General features: G+C 62.7%; 3 protein-coding genes across 6 annotated transcripts; all 3 read right to left on the reverse strand.

Annotated features, from left to right (window-relative positions):
• Positions 1 to 321: 321 nt before the first annotated feature.
• On the reverse strand, positions 322 to 6,598 carry LOXL4 (lysyl oxidase like 4). Its single transcript, XM_041461302.1, has 15 exons — positions 6,499 to 6,598; positions 5,681 to 5,982; positions 5,363 to 5,541; positions 5,017 to 5,228; positions 4,444 to 4,482; positions 4,105 to 4,321; positions 3,785 to 3,968; positions 3,365 to 3,519; positions 2,880 to 3,047; positions 2,508 to 2,670; positions 2,139 to 2,382; positions 1,753 to 1,868; positions 1,526 to 1,662; positions 1,224 to 1,335; positions 322 to 1,108 (listed from the first exon to the last, which is right to left on the reverse strand). Exons 2-15 carry the CDS (start codon positions 5,964 to 5,966, stop codon positions 1,038 to 1,040), a joined length of 2,283 nt encoding a protein of 760 aa, XP_041317236.1. The 5' UTR covers positions 5,967 to 5,982; positions 6,499 to 6,598; the 3' UTR covers positions 322 to 1,037.
• Positions 6,599 to 8,872: 2,274 nt separating this feature from the next.
• PYROXD2 (pyridine nucleotide-disulphide oxidoreductase domain 2) lies at positions 8,873 to 13,416 on the reverse strand. The gene is made up of 16 exons (XM_041461580.1): positions 13,207 to 13,416; positions 12,763 to 12,782; positions 12,447 to 12,540; positions 12,294 to 12,367; positions 12,042 to 12,188; positions 11,746 to 11,899; positions 11,469 to 11,530; positions 11,262 to 11,359; positions 10,713 to 10,854; positions 10,486 to 10,620; positions 10,319 to 10,391; positions 10,057 to 10,213; positions 9,770 to 9,924; positions 9,544 to 9,650; positions 9,319 to 9,439; positions 8,873 to 9,215 (listed from the first exon to the last, which is right to left on the reverse strand). Exons 1-16 carry the CDS (start codon positions 13,382 to 13,384, stop codon positions 9,145 to 9,147), a joined length of 1,788 nt encoding a protein of 595 aa, XP_041317514.1. The 5' UTR covers positions 13,385 to 13,416; the 3' UTR covers positions 8,873 to 9,144.
• On the reverse strand, positions 12,474 to 19,267 carry HPS1 (HPS1 biogenesis of lysosomal organelles complex 3 subunit 1). 4 transcript variants are annotated; one of them, XM_041461579.1, is made up of 19 exons: positions 19,100 to 19,267; positions 18,880 to 19,017; positions 18,652 to 18,794; positions 18,284 to 18,392; positions 17,950 to 18,110; positions 17,771 to 17,873; positions 17,566 to 17,670; positions 17,416 to 17,485; positions 17,245 to 17,312; positions 16,532 to 16,699; positions 16,281 to 16,457; positions 16,144 to 16,211; positions 15,887 to 16,009; positions 15,720 to 15,785; positions 15,380 to 15,524; positions 15,170 to 15,283; positions 14,958 to 15,040; positions 14,521 to 14,716; positions 12,474 to 12,782 (listed from the first exon to the last, which is right to left on the reverse strand). In XM_041461579.1, the coding sequence occupies exons 1-18, from the start codon at positions 19,193 to 19,195 to the stop codon at positions 14,554 to 14,556; spliced, it is 2,100 nt and encodes a 699-aa protein (XP_041317513.1). In that variant the 5' UTR covers positions 19,196 to 19,267; the 3' UTR covers positions 12,474 to 12,782; positions 14,521 to 14,553. The 4 variants fall into 4 exon arrangements, with proteins under 4 accessions (XP_041317513.1, XP_041317511.1, XP_041317512.1 ...); XM_041461577.1 differs by having other exon boundaries at positions 12,540 to 12,782; positions 18,880 to 19,267; XM_041461578.1 differs by lacking the exon at positions 12,474 to 12,782 and adding an exon at positions 13,702 to 13,826 and having other exon boundaries at positions 18,880 to 19,267.
• Positions 19,268 to 19,561: the final 294 nt, after the last annotated feature.

The following is a 19,561-nucleotide window of genomic DNA, read 5'->3' on the forward strand; positions in this document are numbered from 1 at the left end:
CACCCTGGGCTGGTGCCTGCCAGCGAGGCAGGAAGGGACAGAGGTGTGCAAGGAGAGGGGTGGCACTGCCCCGTGGCTGGCAATCTGGGGAACAGACAGTACAGAGTGTGTTGGTGACATTCCCTTTTATTTCCTGTTGTAAGAAAAAAGATGGAAACCACAGGAGGTAAGAAACAGAGAGCAAGGGCACAGTGTTCCCTGTGTCCCCACACTGTGCCCAGGAGCAAGGGCTTTGAGGGACAGAGTGGCCCTACCACAGCTCCCATGTTTGGGAAACTGCCAGGACAGCCTGGGAAAGCCCAGCATGTCAGTTGCATACACTGTGGCTGCTGGGCTGGCTGCCAGCCCGTGCTGCCACAGAGCTGGCTGGGTTTTTTTGCATGCACAGGGTTAGCCAGTTCAGGGCCAGGGTGTCCTGGCCCATGGGGACCACTGATGGCAAGCCAGAGCTGCTTGATGCCCGCCACGTGCAGACAGCCAGGGAGTTGGTGGCCCTGGGTGACACAGAGGGAACACTGCCTAGCTGGGGGCACATTGCCTAGACCAAGTTGTTCCCAGCTGGGGACTGGCTTCATGATCCTAATAGGAAAGGGTGCAGAGAAAGGAGGAGATGACGGTGGGATTGATAAAGGAGTAGCCCCTCTTCCACAGCACAGCACAGCACCCTGCTCCCAACTCACAGAACCTTTATTGAAGACAGGACTGGTGCATGGGTGGCTGGGGACTGTCCCGAGTCTGCTGGAGCACAGGGGCTGGGCAGGCTGAGGTAGTTGTCCTGGGGGGCCCTGGGGCTGTGGAAGTGAGGCCTGCTGCAGTACTTGGGCCACTCTTTCAAATCCCGCTGGCAGCACGGGACTGGGCACCCCCAGGCACTCCCCGCCAGCCCTGGCACTCATCTCCCTCCTCTGCAGCAGCATCAATAAATACAAAAGTCTGCAAGTCCCTGAGCTCAGTGGGGTGCTGCCAGGGCACAGGGGCTGGGATGTGGGAGCTGGACTCGCCCGTGGCGCTGCTGGGACCACGCCAATGCCAGGGGTTCACACGAGGTTGTTGGCCAGGCGCTCCCGTCTCTCCAGGTCGCTCACCACGTCGGCACCGTAGGCATCACCTGGGGAGAGCGATGTTGTTGTGTGTGTGGGGGCAAAAGAAACCTGTGGCACCCTCAGACTCATGACTTCCCTCACCCTGCCTGCCATAGCCCCTATGCTCCCATCCCTCCTTACTTGTGTGGCAGCCGTGCATCCAGACACGCTGCCCATCATACTTGCACTGGCACCTCATCACGTTGTTGGAGAAATCCGACTCAGCCACCTCATGCTTGGGGTTCACGACCACCTGGGGAGGGCAAGGGGCAGGGCTGGGAGCACCTCTGCTATGCCCTGGCCAGGCAGGGCTGTGCCATGTACAGCGGGGTACAGAGCAGCACCCTGATGTGCAGCATAAGGGATGCTGTTGTGCTCATGGAGGGCACTCCCCAGCCCTGAGGTCTGGTAGCTTGGTGTCCCCCACCCCTCCATCTCCATACCTGGAAGGTGTAGCTGCCTGGTGGCACATCAGTGATGTCAATCCACTGGCAGTCGATGTCATGGCGGTAGGTGTCCCAGCACCCCACACTCACCCCCTGCTCACCAAAGTTGGCACAGGCGAAGCGTCGCTGAAGACCTGCAGCAAGGAGGGAGGTGAGGGAGGCACAGACAGAGCCCCTTTGGGGAGCAGAATGGGGGTACTGTCAGCTCTGCAGCTAGCACCTACCTTCGGGGCAGTTGGTGTCTTCCAGGCAAAAGCTGGCCTTGTGCCCCTCTGCCACCTTGGAGCCATTGAGCGTCAGCAGATCATAGTGGGTAAAGACCTCGATGCTGTGGAAGTGTCTGTGGGGACAGGGTCTGAGCACAGGACCCGTGCCTGGCCAGGGAGCATGTAGCTGGCCCAGGCAACCCCGGCAGAACTTCCGGCAGGGCAGCACCCAGGGACTCAGCAAATTACAGCCCTGAAGCCAAATAAAGCCGTAATGACAGTGCTGGCTCAGACGCTGTTAATTAGCCCGGCTGGGACAGCCTCCTGGGGACGGGTGCCACCATGCCCTGCCTGGCCCAAGGAGAGGGCAGCTCCCTGCCAGCCCCTGCCTATGGGCCACTCACCGGTGGCACTGGTGCCAAGTCCAGGCATGACGTCCCATCCTCGGTCGGAAATCGGCTCTTCCCAGGTTGTGGATCTGGGAGGAGAAGCGAAGAAGGCGGCGGTGGCCATAGGGCCACTGCATGCTGTCAGCAGAGCGGGAGAGGCAGCGCTCCTCATGGGCACAGTACAGCAGCCCCAGGGGTCGGTCCTCCAGGTAGGCTGTCTCCTGCACCAGCTGGGCGTTCATCACCAGGTCTGGGGCGTCTGGCGTGGAGGGGATCAGCGGGGATTGAGAAGGTGATCCCCATTCTGCATAGCACCCCCTACTCTCCTACAGGAGAAGGGGGGTGCCCCCTCCCAGCAGTGCCCCACGGGCTCCTGCTACTCACGGGCAGTGCAGGTGACCCCTGCTGAGAAGCGTCCCCCGCCGCTGGGGCAGTGGACAGGGCCGTGGCGCTGGCACTGCTGGAGGGCCAGCTCGGTGCCGGCACAGCGCACCCCGCTCATCACAACCCGGCTGGCATCGGGGCTGCCTGCCCAGTACCACGTCTCCTGAGCAGAGGAGGAGCACAGTGCTTGGACCAGTCCTTGCAGCCCTTGCCAGCACCCACCTACCTCCCCAGCCTCCTCTCCTGCCCTAACACTGCCACCAGGATTTGTCCCCCCACCGTCCCATCCCAGAGCCCCTGGCCACACCATGCCCACACTATCCACCCTGCAGGACCCCTGCAGTTCTGGCCCCAGGCTGATACCCCACTCACCTGGAGGGCATGGCTGGCAAAGCCCAGCCCCAGCTGCCTGCAGACCACCATGGCCTCGTTCAGGCCCCACTGTGCGCCACACACTGCACCCCACTGCAGCTGCCCCTGCACCGGCACCAGCACCTCCACCACGCCTTCCTCGGGGTTGCGGCCCCCCGCCAGCCGCACCTGTTGGCAGAGAGGGGCTGAACTGGAATGTGGCACAGACCGCCAGCTCTCCCACCCCATGCTGCAATGGGACGAGCAGCCCGCACATCCAGCTGAACATCTCCCCCGTCTTCCTCTCCCTCCTTTCTCCCTACAAGACCAGTTTTGCCACCAGATCACCCTGCAGAACCCCATCAGGGTGCTGCTTTGTGTCCCCCCCTCCCCTGGGTCAGCTCAGGGCTGTTCTGAGCACCCATACTGGGCACAGAGCTTGGGGAGCAGGGACTGTGCAATGGGACTGGGGTTCAACAGGCTCTGGGAAGGTGGCAGGGACTCACCTGGCTCTTGAAGTCTGTGTGGGGCATGTGGCAGCGCACAGCAGCGTCGGCCTCGTGCCGACACCCATTCTGCTCAGCATCCTGGAAGCGACACTCTCCCAGGGAGCGCTCACGGCCAGTGCACTGCACATGGCTCATATGGATGGGCCCCAGACCTGAAGCACAGGAAGGGTCAGTGCTCCCTGCTCCATGACCATCCTGGAGCAGGACCCTCATTCTCCTTCCCCTGGTCTGGGCACTCTCTATGGGAATGGGGCTGCCCATGGCAGGAGCAGACAGGGTGGCCTCATCCCAGGGCAGGCTGGAGCTGCATGAGCATCCCACGATTCTCCAGCAGGACACATTAAACCAGTTGATTTCCCCATCATACCTCTCCAAGCCCAGAGGTTTCCCAAGTCCATGCTGTAACACCTGCCTCACCTTGTCCCATCCGGGCTCCCACCAGGGCCTGCTTTGCTGTCCCATAGCCCAGCTGCCGGCACACCACACTGGCTGCAGCCAGGTCCCACTGCTTGTCACACACGGTGCCCCACTGCCCGTGGCGCAGCACCTCCACCCGGCCCTCACCAGCGTGGGTGCCCGCTCGCAGCCGCACTGGGAGCACCTGGGTACGGAGAGCAGCCAGTCAGCAACCCCAGGACACTGTCAGCCCCCTCCTCAAGTGCAAAGGGGTGGCTGAGTGCTGCCCAGCCCTGGGACTCTGTCAGTGGGAGAGGGTGTGGAACTCTGCAAGGGCTCACCTTTCCTGGAGCAGTCTTGTTCTTGCCCTTGCCTGTGCCCTTCTGGAAGGCAGGGCCAGGCAGACAGCTGACGATGGCGTGCATGCCGTGGGGGCAGGCGTGCTGGTGGGGAGCTGTGGGGGCCATCTGCATAGGGCAGCGGGCCAGGTGGGGCTCTGAGCCCTGACACCGCACCTTGTGCAACCAGAAGCTGTTCTTCTGGCTGAGGGTCTTCAGGCTGCCAAGGGAGAGGAGCAGAGCCAGGGTCAGCTCAGGTGCTAGAGACTGTCTCCCACCCAATGCTCATGCTGGGTGCCCATTCAAGGTGCCCTGCCCACCATGCACAGTGCTAAGTCCTACCTGGAGTTGGGATCCTTCAGCTTCCTATTCCAGAGCTTTCTGTGGGTGTACAGAGCCAGGAGGTGAGAGAGCATGCTGACACTGCCCAACTCTGAACCCCCTGCCCCATCATTTCTACCCTCCCTAGCAGGAGATGGAGACCCCAGGGTACGTCATACTCTCTTCCCACTGGCAATTACTGTGCCAAGCCCATCTGTACCATGTGTCCCAGAGGGACTGTGCGACTCCTGGCACCGGTAGGGGCTCATTATAGGCTGTATTTATAGTTCCAGGCTGAGACGGGGTGGGAGGGACCAAGGGACACTTGTCTTTCCTCTCCTTCCTCCCACACTTTGCCAGCCATGATAGTGACCATCCCCAAAGACCTCTGGATGCTGCTGAGCCCAACTCTGACCCTTGTCAAAGTCCCTAGAAGGGGATCCAGGCATGGCCAGGCCATACCAGCCCCTCTCACACCCACCCATATGTGCAGCCCTTCTCTGACCACTCCCCCAGTCCCCTGTCCCCACAGCGTGTCCAGCCTGGCACCTGCCCCATGTGCCCATGTGCAGCGTGTGCCTCCCGCATCCCTACCGGTAGAAGCTGGTGTTGATGTGCTTCTCCCGGGGGAAGCCCAGCATCCCGCAGACCACACGGCTGTTGTTCCTGCTCCAGTTGGCGTCACACACCTGCCTCCACCGCCCGTTGTGCTTCACCTCCACAGCACCCTCCATCACTGGCATGCTCAGCTTGGCCCGTGCCAGGATGGGCTTGAGCCGCACCTCCTCCAGGGTTAATCCCAACACCTGCCACAGTGGGCATGGGGTGGGTGTGGGCAGAGCGTTCAGAAAAGGGACCAGGGGAAGGGTTACTGGGACCTGCTCCAACTGCCCTGGTGTACTCTGCTGGACACAGGCAAATGCCATGGGCCCCCACTCACCTCTCCCAGGTGACCAGAGGTGGTAGCCTGGGGGGAGTTGCCAGGCAGGCGCTGTCCTGAGCACACCACACCAGCATCCTCGCCATGGTGGCAGTCACTGATGCCCCAGCCATTGTGGACACACTCTGCCAGGGAGCCTTCGCTGCCCCCACATCGCACGTTGTCCAGCCAGATGGGGCCTGGGGACACAGCATCATAGGCCCCATGCAGCGTGTCCTGCAAGCTGTCTGCACCCACAGTGGGGAGGCTCCCAGAGCCAGCGGGAAGCACGCTGCCCTCGTCAGGACCCCCTGTCCCCACTCCCCACCTGCCCCCTACCTTCCCCTTGGCCGTAGGTGGCACTGTGGGTCCAGGTGATGGCTGCGGTGTATCCCAGCTGCCGGCAGGCCACGGTGGCTGCATGGAAGTCGAAGCCATCATCGCACACGGTGCCCCAGCGCCCCTGGTACAGCACCTCCAGCCGGCCCTCTCCAGCTGGCCCCCGTGGTCCCCCCAGCCGCAGCTGCACCGGGGCTGGCTCCTGCCTGCTGGGGACCACCCAGCACAGCACCAGCACCAGCACCAGCAGGACGTGACTTGCACCGGTTGGCATCACCATCATCATTCTGTGAGTGGGATGCCTGGGGACAGACCAACAATGAGTCCTTGGGGACCATGGCAGAGTGGGGGTGCAGCTGTAGCCCCCCTGTGCCCCAGGAGCTGGGCAATGGTGGAGGGATATCATGCCCTCTTGCACGGTGGTGACGTCCCTGTCACTGCGCTGTGGGGGATGCATGGGCTGGTCCCTGCCATACCCACAGAATACCCCAGCCCTACACCCTTCACCAGGTCACCCAGCTCTGACACAGCCCTCCCGGGCACTGACAGCCATGGGCAGCCCCACAAACATTGCCCTGTGCTCTTGTTGCTTCCTGTCTGCCCCATGCTTCGGGACATGGGTGAGGGCCCCGCAGAGCCCCCTTTCATCCTCCACCTGGATTCTCTACTGAACACCAGTATTCCTCCCCATCTTGCACACAGCCCGGTTCCCATCACCTCACCTCTTCCCCTGCATCCTCATTCAGAGCACTGGTGGGATTGCTGACCCCCCTCCAGGTACCCAGAGCTCCCCTCCCGGGGCCACCTCTGGCACTCACCCTGGCAAGGGATGGTGGTGCCGGACCGGCAGCGGTGCGGGGCAGGCGGTGGCGAGGGACACGGTGGTGGCGAGGGGCCGCAGCGGCAGCGCTGGCAGCAGTGGATCCCGCAGCTCCTGCCTCCCGCTGGGCACCGCCTGCAGCCGCTTTTATGGTGCGGCGGGGTGGGCCGACCCGAGGGGGCCCCCCGCCTCCCCGCCTCTGGTCTGGAGCCCAGCCCTGCTCCCTGCCCACCCCCGGCCCTACTCTGCCTCACCGCACACTGGGGCAAACCTGTTCCTGTCCCAAACCCTGTTCTTTCCCCGGCCGGGAGGATCTGAGCTGTCCCGGATAGTCCCTACCTGCCGTGAGGCTGGATCTCCCCCGAGTCCCAATTCCCCCGGTCAGGGATGCTCCCCTCGCTGGGCTGTCCCGCAGCCAGGCACAGCATGGACTTTCTGGAGATGACGAGCTGCTGTGCCGGGGACACTCCCTGCAGCTCCAACTCACGCAGCGGTTCAAGTGGGCGCACAGGCACAGCCTGGAGGTGCTGCAGCGGGGCCAGGGCTCGGGGAGCACAGGGACCACGGCAGGGTTTGGGATGGTACCGTGAGCCCGGAGCACAGTTCTCCCAGGGCTTGGGGCATCACCTGTGCCACCCATAAACCAGGCTGGCTGTGGGGGTCCTCAGGCTCAGCCCCGCTCCGTGGGACGTGGAGAGTGCTGATGCGCCCCTGCCCCCCAACCTCCGGCTTGGGGTGCCGCCAGTCCCCGGGGCACCCTGCTGCCCACACACCCGCCGTGCCCCGCCGTGGGATGGGGATAAACAGGAAACCCAGTGCCCCGGCCGTGCCCAGGGACCGGCCAGGAATGTGCCGGTGGCCACCGGACTGTTTGTTTGGAGTCAAAGCAGCCGGATCCTGCCGGGAGGAGCCAGGATCAACACGGCCGGGAATAGCCCGTGAGCTCATCGCCACGTCTCGCAAGGACCTCCAGCACCTCTGGGCGTGCAGGGATGCACAACTCTGGGTCCCCGCCCCAGGGGACTCTCATCCCAGCCCTCTGCCTTGGCCGGGGTCAGGGCATGTCCTGAAGCCTCTGCTGCGATATGATCCCTAGCCAGCCCCGGAATGGGGGCCACGGAAAGCCGTGGGGAAGGGCAGGGCTGGGGCCAGCAGTGGAGCCCGTGACTCATTCGTCTCGACGTTTTGGAGATCAATTGCTTAAGTGTGAAGCCAGGAGCCTCCCCCGAACTCCTCCCCCGGCAGATGCTGGCAGGAGTGCAGGGCAGGCGGGTGCTGGGTCCCGCTCCCAGCTCTGCTCCTAGGGACAGCAAGAAGAGAGAGGTGAGGGGGCTGGTGGGCTCTGCCACCTCTGGGATCTGCCAGCCTCTTCTCGCAGCAGCACCGGCGCTGTGTCCTGCCGCTCATGTGACCGTGGCGGGCTGGAGGTGTCCCCCTGTGCCCTGAGGTGTCAGCCAGTGAGCCCCTCGTCTCCCTCGGGGCTCACTGGGTGCCAGCACCTGCAATCCCGAGCAGCCAGCAATGGCAGCAGCTAAAAATAGGCGGCGGCAGCAGGACAGCCCCGTGCGCGGGAAGCTGTGGGCGGCGGGCGGCGTGCGGGGCTATTCTCAGAGGGCTGCGGGACTATTCCTGGCCGGTCAATATTGATTCAGCCAGCTCAGGTGCAGCAGCTCACCCTGACAGCACCGTATTTAGGGCCCGGCAAGAGGCGAGGCGGGCGGCTGAATCGGGAGCATTGTCCGGCTGAGGAAGAGGGCAGGGAGAGGATGTGAGCTCTGTAATCTGCAGCCAGCGGCTCCCGGCAGCAGCCCGGGTGAGGGGCACGCCCCGAGCCTGCTGTGGCTGAGGAGTGGCCAGCACGGAACATCTGCCCTGGGGACGCAGGGATGGAGCCAGGACACGTGCAGGCAGCTTCCGTCGGGAATAGGAGCATGTGTGAGGCACGAGGGGCAGCTGCTGGTCCTGGCTCCTGTGGTTTCTGAGCTGCTGGGCACGTGTCTGCTGTACACACAGCCACCAAGAGCCGGGGGACTGAGGACAGCTGGGGACTGCAGGTACCCAAGCAGTATCCAGGCAGCCCCCTGCTTGTTGTCAGTACTTAGGATGGTCTGGACCTGCCCGGAGCTGGGGAACTCAACACAAACAACCCTGCATGCACCTGAGCCTGCATCAATGAGCAGAGGAGAGGGTGAGGGGCTGTTTGTCCCTGCTCACTACTCTGAAAGGTGCCTGTCCTCTCTGGCAGCTCCCCCAAGGTTGCATTACCAGCAAGTGTGGATAGCACAGTAGGAGCTGCATGAGTTGCTCAAAAAACACAGTGAGAGTGCTCATGACAGAGCCTGGGCCAGGGTTTATTTCCATGGGCACAGGCAGGGGCTGAGTGAGGCTTGCCGTGGTCATGCAGGGTCCAGGAGCCACTGGGGCAAGGCTGGGTTGTGGCAGAATGGGTGCACTCATCTGTTCAAGGTGACAGCAGCAGCCGGGAGCACAGGGGACCCTGCCAGCCTACACCCAGCTCTCAGGAGATGCTGCTGCCCTGAGGTGCTGAGGAATCAAGTTGGGGATGGGCAGGGCTCTGCATAGCATCAACAGGGCACGCTGCTGTTGCAACCCTGTGTTAGTGAAGTCAGTTTCACCAATCTCATCAGAGGTGCCTGAAATCCTTGATAGCCACCTGGGCGGCATTGCGTCCTGCTGCTCCCATCACTCCTCCTCCTGCAAGAAAGGAGAAATGGGGAATGCTGGTGCACCTCTTCCACATGCCCCTTCCTTCCTTCTGCAGGCCTCCATGAGGGCCCTGGCTCCCAGCTCTGCTCACCAGGGTGGGCTCCACTTCCACACAGGTACAGGCCAGGAATTGGGGACCGGTAGCCAGAGTAGGATGGTGCTGGCCGGGCGAAGTACAGCTGGTCCAGAGACATCCCTCCATGGAAGATGTTCTGCCAACAGAGCTCTGTGTGAGCTAGCTGTGCCTGCCCAGGCCCGTGTGCCCACTAGCACTGGCACCAGGGAGATGCTCAGAGTTGACATGCATGGTACCCACTCCACCAGGCAGCCCAAAGATCCTCTCCAGGTCTGGTGGTGTCAGGATGTCCCTGCCAATGACAGATGCCTTGAAGCCCGGGGCATAGTCTTCGATGCAGTCAAACACTAGAAAGATGAAGGGACTACTGCTGGGCAGCCCAGGGGAACATGGTAGCAAGCTCCAGTGCAGCTCCAGGGCAGCTCTGCCCATGGGTGTTGCTGGGGTCTGTGTGTGCATTACGTACCCGTGTCTGCATACGCATTTCTGGCCTGCTCGTCCCAGGATTGCCCGCCTGCCAGCTGGGCTGGGGTGTACTGCGTGAAGAGGGACACGACATGGCAGCCTGGTGGGGCCAGCCCCGGGTCCAGCGCTGAGGGAATGCAGAGCTCGATCATGGGCCTGGGGAGCAGTACACCAGCTGAGCAGGCAGAGGGGCACCCAGCCACTCCACACCTCTTTCCCCAGCATCTACAGCCATGACTGTCCTGTCCCTTCCCCAGTGCACCAAGGTGTGCCAGGACAGGCTCCTACCTGCTGGAAGGGTGCCCGTGGGCAGCCTCAGTGAATGCCTGATGCAGGAGCTGGGTGCCCTCGCAGTTGAGATGTATGGAGCACTGGTGGTGGGGCAGGGGCTGTCCATCATGGGCATTGGGGGCAGCCAGGAAGCTGGGCAGCCGGTCTACCGCCACTGGGCATGGGATGGGGAGATGAAGTGGGGTGTAGCCTCTTGCCGGGCCTGGCACCAGTGTTCCTCCAGCAGGGATGGCAGTGGAGTGTCCTTGCTGGTACCTACCATTGATCTTGGTGACAGGGGAGCGTGTGTCAAGCTGCCGGATCCGCTGGACAAAATCCTTCGGCAGCTGCTCCTAGGGTGGGATACACCAGTGCTGGCTATGAGGGGCAGTGAGAATGGGGCTATTCCAACATGCCAAGCCCCCACCAGCCCCATACACTCCATACCTGAGGAATGAGCTCCAGAAAGGTGATTTGGGGGGAGGCGTTGGACAGCACCAGTTTGCTCCTGACCTCTGTCCCATCCTGCAGCACGACACCCTGCGCCTCCCCTGCCCTGCCCAGCAGCACGTGGCACACTGCCTGGGCACGTGAAGGGGACAGGACTTTACCAAGAGCCTCTGTGCTGCCTGCAGGGATGGCCAAGCAGCTCCCCTCTCCCACACACCCTGTACCTTCTCAGCAAAGATGTGGGCTCCCCGGGCAGTCGCTGCCTGGGCAATGGCTTGGGACAGGGCTCCCATCCCACCTGCCACGTAGCCCCAGGCCCCCCGCCGTCCCTCCAGCTCACCCATGACGTGGTGCAACAGCACATACCTGCGGTAGTAGGACCTTGGATTACCTGCTGGCTGAGGGGATGGATCTGTCCCCTGCATGGGTAGTGAGGATGCTGCCACAGCCCCCACAGTCCCCCCATGGGACCATGCCACCTCATGGGATGTAAACTCAGTTGCAGGGAGCACGCACCAGCCAGGACTCAGTCCAGCCCGGGGACAGAGGTGTCCAAACATGAAGGGATAGGTGGGGGCCGCTCAGGAGAGCCAAATGGCAGGGTTGGGGGCAGCCCCTTGCCCAGCACCAACCCCTGAGGCACCCTGGCAAAGCTGAGCAGACAGTGGGAGGGAGAGGCAGGGGGACGGGGCATGGCTGTGCAGCAGAGCCATGCACAGAGCATGGCAAGGGGGGACAGTGCAGGATGAGCCCCAGGGGGAAGGATCCCTCACCCACTGCCAGGGGTGTGTGGGCTGGCCATGGCTCCAATCACAGCATCAGTAGCTAGAGTTGCCTTCAGGGGTTCTGACTCAAACCAGTGATCCAGGATCTGGCCCAGGAGAAAGAGAGCATGCCAGGCTCAGGGTGGGGAGCTGCCGCAGCACCCTGGCAGGCAGGAGAGGAGTGGGTGTTTCCACACCACCACTGCCAGTACGCACCTTGGAGATGGGAGCTGTGAGCACCTCGTAATAGTGGGGCAGCTGCCGGCCCAGTGCCAGCCCTGGGGGTGGAGAGGTGGTGTGAGACCTGCATGGCTGTGCCAGGGCTGGATACTGGTGCCCAGCTGGCTTTGGAGGTCAGTCAGTGGGATAAAGGTAAGCAAGCCTACCAGAGCCTACCAGCCCAGACTGGCCTCCTCAGGAGGCTCTGCATTGCCCATCCCAGGTGCTGGCAAACACCCCTTGCTGTCAGGGTTCCCTGGCATCCCAGATGTACCTGCCTGCAGCAAGGGCTTCAGGGTTTGCAGGTTCCTGAGCTGCTGGAGCAGGGAACCCTTTCCCAGGGCAGCTGTATCCACTGGAGGGGCATCCAGTAGTGGGTCAAGGGCTAACACCATGCGCCCCATGAATGCCTCATACTCAGGGTAGGCCTGGAAGGGGACAGAGGGTGGACAACAAGGGCTGCACCATAGTGGGTGCAATGGATACTCCCCCAGGAGCATCCCTGCCACTCCAGGGGCAGGTCAGCCCCTCGTGGGTTTTGCTGTGCCAGGGGCATGCCCCTTGTGGTACCTGGGCATCCTTCTGGGAGAACTGAGCAATCTGCTGCTGAGTCTGGGCCATGTCATGCCCCAGCAGAAGGGAGCGAGGAGGGCTCCTGTCCTCCAGCAGTGGGGTGAAGGAGTAGGGGTCCCGTGGGAGCACCCTCAGACCGTGCCGCTGCAAGACAGGGATGTCCCCAGTACATGAACAGCCTGGCAGCAGGGTCCCCTTGCTTGCATGCTGGGAGCTGCCAGCAGCCCAGCAAAGGGTGGGTGCCAGTACCTGCAGCTCCAGATCAGCATAGATTTGTGGTCGCAGCAGGCTGAGCAGATATGACGCCCGGGAGAACTTGAACCCTAGAACATGGGGGGTGGTGGGGAATGTCCACCACCAGGGCTGGCCAGGGCCAGGGGGACAAGGGGCATGCAGGGATACCTGGCACAATCTCCTCGGTGACGGCCGCGCCGCCCAGCACGTGACGCTTCTCCAGCACAGCGGTGCGCAGCCCTGCCTGCTGCAGGTAGGCAGCCTGTGGGGAGCACGGCCACACTGCCCATCCCTCCAGCAGGTCACTGCCAACGTGAGCACCCTCTTGCACACGGTGCCCCCCTCACTAGGGAGGGCCTGTGGGAGCCCCAGCCCCATGGACACTGCCACCAAAGCCCTCCCTTGCTCACAGCGCAGACCCTTCCCAGTCCCTTGCTGTCCCCTGTGGATGGAGGAGAGGCAGCACGCCACTCTAGGTACTCACTGCCACCAGCCCGTTGTGCCCTGCAAGAAGAAAGGGAGATGGGCAGAGCCCAGTGCTGGTGATGGGCTCACAGCACAAGGCACCCTGCCATGCCTGGAGCATGGGGCTGTCACAGCCACCCCGATAACAGGCTCTAGACACAGGGATACAGATGACAAGGAGAATCCTCCCCCAGCCCTACAGCCCTGCCCCTAATGGTGCAGCAGAGCGGGACAGAAGTGCTCAAGGCAGATGCTCCCACAGTGCTCTGATGCTGGGGGGCTGCAATTTGTGCCAGGCCCCTGCGTTGTCCCAGGCATGAGGAGCAGTCTGGGGGTTTTCAATGCGTCCAGCACTACTGCGCTCCCCACCTAGCTGCTCCTCTGCTATCTGCCCTGGGGGGAAGGCAGATGTGGGTCCCCGCCGGCTACCCGCAGCTCTACTCTCGCTCCCTTGCTCTGTTACCTGCCCCGATCACCACCGCGTCGTATTCCTGCTGCAGCTGGGCTGCAGCCCCGGCATGGGCCAAACGCGCTCCTGCCGGCGCCAGGGACAGATGCCAGCCCTGCGGCCAGCGGGACGAGCAGAGCAGAGCGGGAGTTCCCCGGAGCGCGGCTGCCCTCGCCCCGCAGCGCCCGGCCATGGCTGCCCCGCGGCCGGCAGCCCGGACTTTGCTTTCGCCGCGGAACTTTTCCCAGGGCTTCCGGGCACGGGGAGGGGTCGGGGGGCCAGGGCAGGGAACGCCTTGAGGAGGCGGGGAGGCTGCTCGGGACAGGGGCAGCCGGGAGCGCTGCCCCGCTGCTGCTGTCCCAGCGAGGCGCGGACCCGGCGCGGTTCAGCTGGGGGCTCGCGGCGGGGCCGGAGACGGGCCCCAGGGCTGAGAAGGGGTCACATCCTGCCTGGGGCTCCCCAGGCTGTACTCCAGGACGGTGCTGAGCAGGCGGGGGGGGCCTGAGAGCCCTCTCCCCCAGCTCCTGTTGTGCTCCAGGGATGATCCAGAGGCACGTGGCTGTGGCGACGGGCCAGGCACGGCAGGACAGACGGAGTTTGGCCCTCCCTCGAGCAGACAAGCCCCAAGCACAGCCCTGAAAGCAGCAGGAAAAGGGGCAGCTTGGGAATGAGCTTGGCTTTGAATCCAGAACTACTGCTCAGCAGGGCAAATTCCAGCTAGCAGGATGGGGCAAAGGCCCTGTCATGGTCCAGTGCTCCCTGAATTGCTGTCCCCAGCTCCAGCGAGTGGCATGGGAGCAACAAGGGGCAGTGGCTACGTGAGTCCCTTGGGGCTGGCCCCATTCCCAGCTGTACTTGAGGTTTGGAGTGCACTGAGCCCAGACGTGCCTGGGAAACACATAAGCTGCCTCAGGATTTACTCCCTGTTCCCAGCTAAGCTCAAAGCTGTGGCTAACTGGTGCCTGGGTGTGGGGAAGGGGGAAGGGGGATGCACCCTAGACCATTGCTCCACTCAAGTTTGGCTACACTATCTTAATCTCTGGCCAAAGCCTGGCAGCAATGCCAAGCTAACATTAAAAATCCTGCTCTGGAAATGCACTTTTCAGCAAGACAGTGATTTGTCAACAACCTCTTGGCCCCCCTCTCTGTCTGTCCCCAGAGGCTGCTGGGTGGCAGTGAAAACCATGGGGAGCAGGAAAAGGGACAGTGCCAGCCATGGCTGGGCTGAAGGATGGCAAGGTTGCCTGTCACTGCCTACAGGCACAATCCACAGCATGGCACACAGACACTGAGAAAGCAACCCAGGCTCTGGAGCACCCACACACCCACTTTAATCCCGGCCCCAGGGTGGCTGGAGGCAGCTCAGAGCAGAGGGATGCGGGATGGCTCCCAGAGGCGCCGGGCCAAGTCGTAGGCCTGCTGGACCACAAGCTCGGAGGGGATGATGCCCAGGTGCAGGGTCAGCAGCTCATAGCACTTCACTACCTCTGCCTGGTGGTTCTTGCTGTAGTAACGCAGCAGCTTCCTGCAGAGGAGAAGACAGGGGCTTGGCAGGTACAGTGCACGCAGGCAACCCCTTTCCAACGACCTTCCCTCTGCAAAGCACTTTGCAAGGACACAGCAAAACCATGACACCAGGCTGGGAGATGGGCTGGTGCAACTCCAGTGACACCACAACACTGTCATCCTGGCATCACTCACAGGGATCCGTGTGCCATCACAGCTTTGAGCCCTGGTGCCAAACCACAGGGCTGGCAACTGCTCACCTGTAGTAGTCCCCTGCAAGCATCCCAATGGGAGCAGAATCATCAGACAGGACAGGTACCTCCATCACCTCCAGCTTGTAGCCCTGGGGAGAAATGACAGCAGAGGGCAGGAGTTGGGATGGGACCACGGAGCAGTCAGAGCTGGCTAGGCCTACAGCCCTGTTCCCTGCCCCAGGGAAAGAGGGCTCAGCCCCTTCCTGGCCCCACAATACCATTTCATTCTCAAACCAGAGGAAGTAGGAGCAGCAGTAGTCACCATCCTGCAGCATCAGCGTTGTATAGCCCTTCTGTAGGTATCGCCGGGCCAGTGTGATCAGGGACCAGACCTGGGGGACAAGGGGCACCAGAAGCCTGAGCAGAAACCCCTCCAATTTCCACTCTCTTCTGAAGTTCCCATCCCACACCTACCACATCAGCAGTACCTTTTTCTTGATGAAGGTGGCCAGGGGACCCTTGCCCAGCTCTGAGCTGGACTTCTCTGTCACACTGAGTGATGGTGCCATCATTTGTCCAGCTGTGCGGTCCACATAGATGAAGTGCACCAGGCCAGGGAAGTCCTCCAGGTACGTGGGATGAGTTAAGGGTGTCCAACAACTTTGGTGCCCTTCTAGGATAGCCTCTGAGCCTCAGGGAAACCACCTTTGCCCACTACATTCCTCCCCTTGATCCCGGTAGCGGGGGACAGGGTCCCACTCCCACATCTGCTACCCCCTTAGGGACACCCCCTTGCCAGGCTGGGTCCCCAGCTGCAGAGATGGGTATGACACCATGGTGATATTGCGCCTGCTCTTCACTAGCAGGAAGTCCCGCCAGTCCAGCAGCTTCTCCCTGCCGAGGAGAGGCACGGTGAGAGGCCACGACCCACAAGCCCCAGCAGAGCAGGGTGTGGGGCAGCCCCCTGGCGATGCTGACCATCCCCATGCACTCACCTCATCAATTTCTGAGCACGGTCCCGCAGCCCTTGGGACAGGCTGTGGCCAGCAGAGGTCAGGAAGAGCTGGCGGTACACGGAGCAGAGCTGACGCTTCACATTGGCCACTGACTGCAGCAGCCTGAGCCAGGGGACACAGACAGCGCCGAGTTTGGACACTGGGTCCCCAGCACTGCAGGGACAGCTCTGCTGATCCCCAGGCTGGGAAAGGTCCCTGCCTGTCCCAGAGACTTTCCCTGGCTTGCCCCTACTCACTCTAGGGAGCTCCCAGGTTCACTCCGTGAAAATATCTTGTTCTTAAAGTCTAACCAGGTGTTCTGCAACTAGAAAGAGACAATTCTGTGTCAGGCTGTGGAGAAAACAGGACAGGGTTGTCATGTTCCCACACCCACCTGGATGTCCTGTCCACTCAGCTTCTTCACAAATTTGTCCATGCGCTGCCGTAGCTCAGCGAGGAATGGGTAGGAGCGTGCGACTCCCACCTCTGGTCCCTCTTCCAGCTTCTTCTCCAGCACCAAGAAACCATCCAGCAGTTGGTACAAGGTGATGGCCACCTGGGTCATGGGGCCCTGCCAGGGGAAGGAGAGGTGGGTCAGGCAGGACACAGTCCCACACAGCTTCCCTCCCCTCAGAGGCAGCTCACCTTGGTCAGTAGCACAAGGGAGATGCCTGGCCAGAGCGGGAGGCAGTGCATGGTGTGTGGCAGCAAGGGGCAGTAACCTTCCCGCAAGCTGGCATCCAGAAAGATCCTTCTGGGGTTGGAAGCTTCAGGGACCAGAGGCCCTAAGGTCTGGAGCAAGTCCTCTGCCATCTGGGAAGACAGGGGAGATGCTCAGTCCCCTGTGGGGATGAGACAGCTCACACCGAGAGTGCTCTGTAGGGATGCAGCATTGCCTTGAAAGCTGCAACTAGACAAGACAGAACTAAAAGAGCTGGAGGGGCCATGTAGCAAAAGATCAGCAGTGAGGAAAGTGCCCAGGGACCCTAAAGGAATGGCAAAGAAGAAGACTGTTGCAAAGACAAAGGTTGCAAATGCCTTAAACGGAGGCCAGTGTTTGCTGCAGTGTGTGAGGGGTTGCAGCATCCATCAGGGAAGCAGCCCAGAAAGCCCAACGGCAGCAGAGGGAGACACTGGACTGCTCTGAGGCAGCCCCACTCTCTGCTGACAGCTCGTTGTAAGCAATGCCTCAGAGGAGGAGATCAGAGCTGTCACAATTATGCACAACATGGGGGATGCAGGGCACCCTCAGCTGCAGCACAGCAAGAGACGAGTGACGAGGACCAGAATCTGCAAAAGGCACTGGGACAGGCTGGTGAGGTGTGGAGCTGGGAGGTGTTGCAGGATACCGTGCTCACCTGGACGTCTGCAGCATCCACCTCCCCGACACTCAGCATCTCAGCACCCTCTGACCAGCTCTCGCTGCCTGCAGAGAACACGGCAGGGCACCCTTCCACCCCCCTCAGAGCCCTGGGGCCTCTGCAGGGCTGGGGGTGTGGGGCACGGCTGCTGCCCAGCCAGGCACTCACCTGTACTGTGCCGGCCTGGCGAGGGCTCAGGTGTGTAGTACACCTCAGGCATGGAGAGATCGTCTGTGTCCTGCCAGCAAAAACAAATGGGTCAGCGATAGCAGCGCTCCCAGCAATCCCACCCTGCAACTCCTGATCTCAAGGACTCACTTGGTCATCTGAGTCCTTCTCAGCAGCTCCATGGGAGCCAGGGCCACTCACAGGGATGCTCTCACTTCTCTTGGGTCCCTGAGGGAGGACATTCCCTGCTGTGGGCTTTCAAAAAGAGAGAAAAATCCCCTAAGCCCCCGCTGTCAAGGCATCACCACATGGACGCACCCAGACTTGCTGCACCCCCAATCCTGCTCTGAAGCACCTGTGGGCCAAGCTCCTCCTCAGCACTCTGACTGGGGTACAGGTCCTGAACCAGGAGGATGAGGACAAGCAGGTCGGCAGGGCGGATGGAGCTGGCGTTGCGGCTGCAGGCCAGAGAAGGACCGGGTCAGCTGGGAGGGCAAATGGCTGCCCTGGGGAGGGTGGTGGGGCCCGGCACACCTGGAGTAGAAGGCCAGCAGCTTGGTGTGTACCAGGAGGAAAGCATGGCCCACTTCATCCCCACCACGCTCGGGGCTGGTGTTGATGTACTGTACCACCTGTCGCTCCAGGAACTCGATGCACTGCTCACACAGCTGAGGATGGATCAGCCGCTCCACGGCCTGGGGTGCAGGAGGAGGGTAGGCTGTTGAGGGTAGCCTTGCAGTCTGAGGGGCAGGTCTGAGCTTCCATTGCTCCAAGGAGCTGCCCTACAGTCCCCAGCCTACTGCCTTTTCCCACAGCCTCCCAGCCTTGCAACACCCCAAAAGTGAGGGCCAGCCCAGACCATTGGTACCTCCACTGCAAAGCTCTGGTCCTCCTCCCGCAGGTGGCTGTAGGTCTCCAGCAGGCCCCGCAGCAGGCTCCACACGCGCTCCCGCTGCTCCGAATCAGCCGGCCGCAACCTGCAGCCGTCACAGAGCGTAAACTCATAGGTGGCTGTCACCTCCCTGCCTGGGACTGACACACCAAAACCCAGCTCCCCGCGTGGGATGGACACACCAAAACCCAGCTGCAGCCCAGCAGGCAGCGGGTCCTGCTGCAAAGGGGGGGTCCCAGCTGGAGACACCCACTCCCACCCCCCGGTGCTGCATGAAGGCAGCTCAGGGCAGCCACCCCAGCAACCGGACATGCCACCCCGTGCCGGTGCCTGTGCCTGCTCACTCCTTGCGGATGAGGTGCGAGTCGAGCGTGACGAGGCCACAGTGAGCCTCCACCAAGCGCCGCAGCACGAAGAGCGTCCGGCGCAGGTCGTCCTCGCTCTGCGTCCCGTCGCCGTTCACTGCGATGTACAGGCAGTCCCCGAACTGCAAACAGCAGCGGGGTCAGGCGGGGGCCGGCCAGGCGTCCGTGGTCCCCGGTGCCGCTCAGGGGTCCCGGTGTCGGTCCTACCATGTGCAGGACGTGGAGGTGCCGCCCGCCCTCGGTGGCGAAGCAGGTATAGGTGTCGGAGAGCTTCTCCAGCAGCGCGGCGGAGGAAATGATGAGGGGGGCGAAGAGGGTGTTGAGGCTGTCCTCCAGCGCCGGGCCCTGCGCCACACTCTCCCGGTCAGCGCCCACGCGCGACCGCGCACCCCACGCTCCCTTCCCCGCGCCGCCCGTCCCGCCCCACCTGCCCGGCGTGGGACCGCAGCCGGCGGAGGAAGGCGGCATCGGCCCAGTAGAAGAGCAGCTCGGCCGCGGTGCTGGCGATCAGGACGCAGCGCATGGCCCGCGGCGGGGGGGACACCGGGACCGGGGCACCAGGACCGGGCGGCTCCACCGGGACCGAGCAGCTCCACCCGCCCCGCGCCGCTTCCTGCTCCGCCGCGCGTGACCGCCGCGCCCACGCGCGCAGCGCCCCCGGCGGCCCGGCGCGGCACTGCACCGTGTGACCGCGGCACCGCACCGGGTGACACCGCACCGTGTGACCGCGGCACCGCACCGGGTGACCTCCGCACCGCACCGGGTGACAGCGGCACCGCACCGTGTGACCTCCGCGCCGCACCGGGTGACAGCGGCACCGCACCGTGTGACACCGCACCGCACCGGGTAACAGCGGCACCGCACCGTGTGACCGCCGCACCGCACCGTG

Source organism: Pyrgilauda ruficollis, unplaced genomic scaffold (assembly GCF_017590135.1).
Source record: "Pyrgilauda ruficollis isolate IOZ18807 unplaced genomic scaffold, ASM1759013v1 scaffold15, whole genome shotgun sequence".
Classification (NCBI taxonomy): Eukaryota; Metazoa; Chordata; class Aves; order Passeriformes; family Passeridae; genus Pyrgilauda; species Pyrgilauda ruficollis.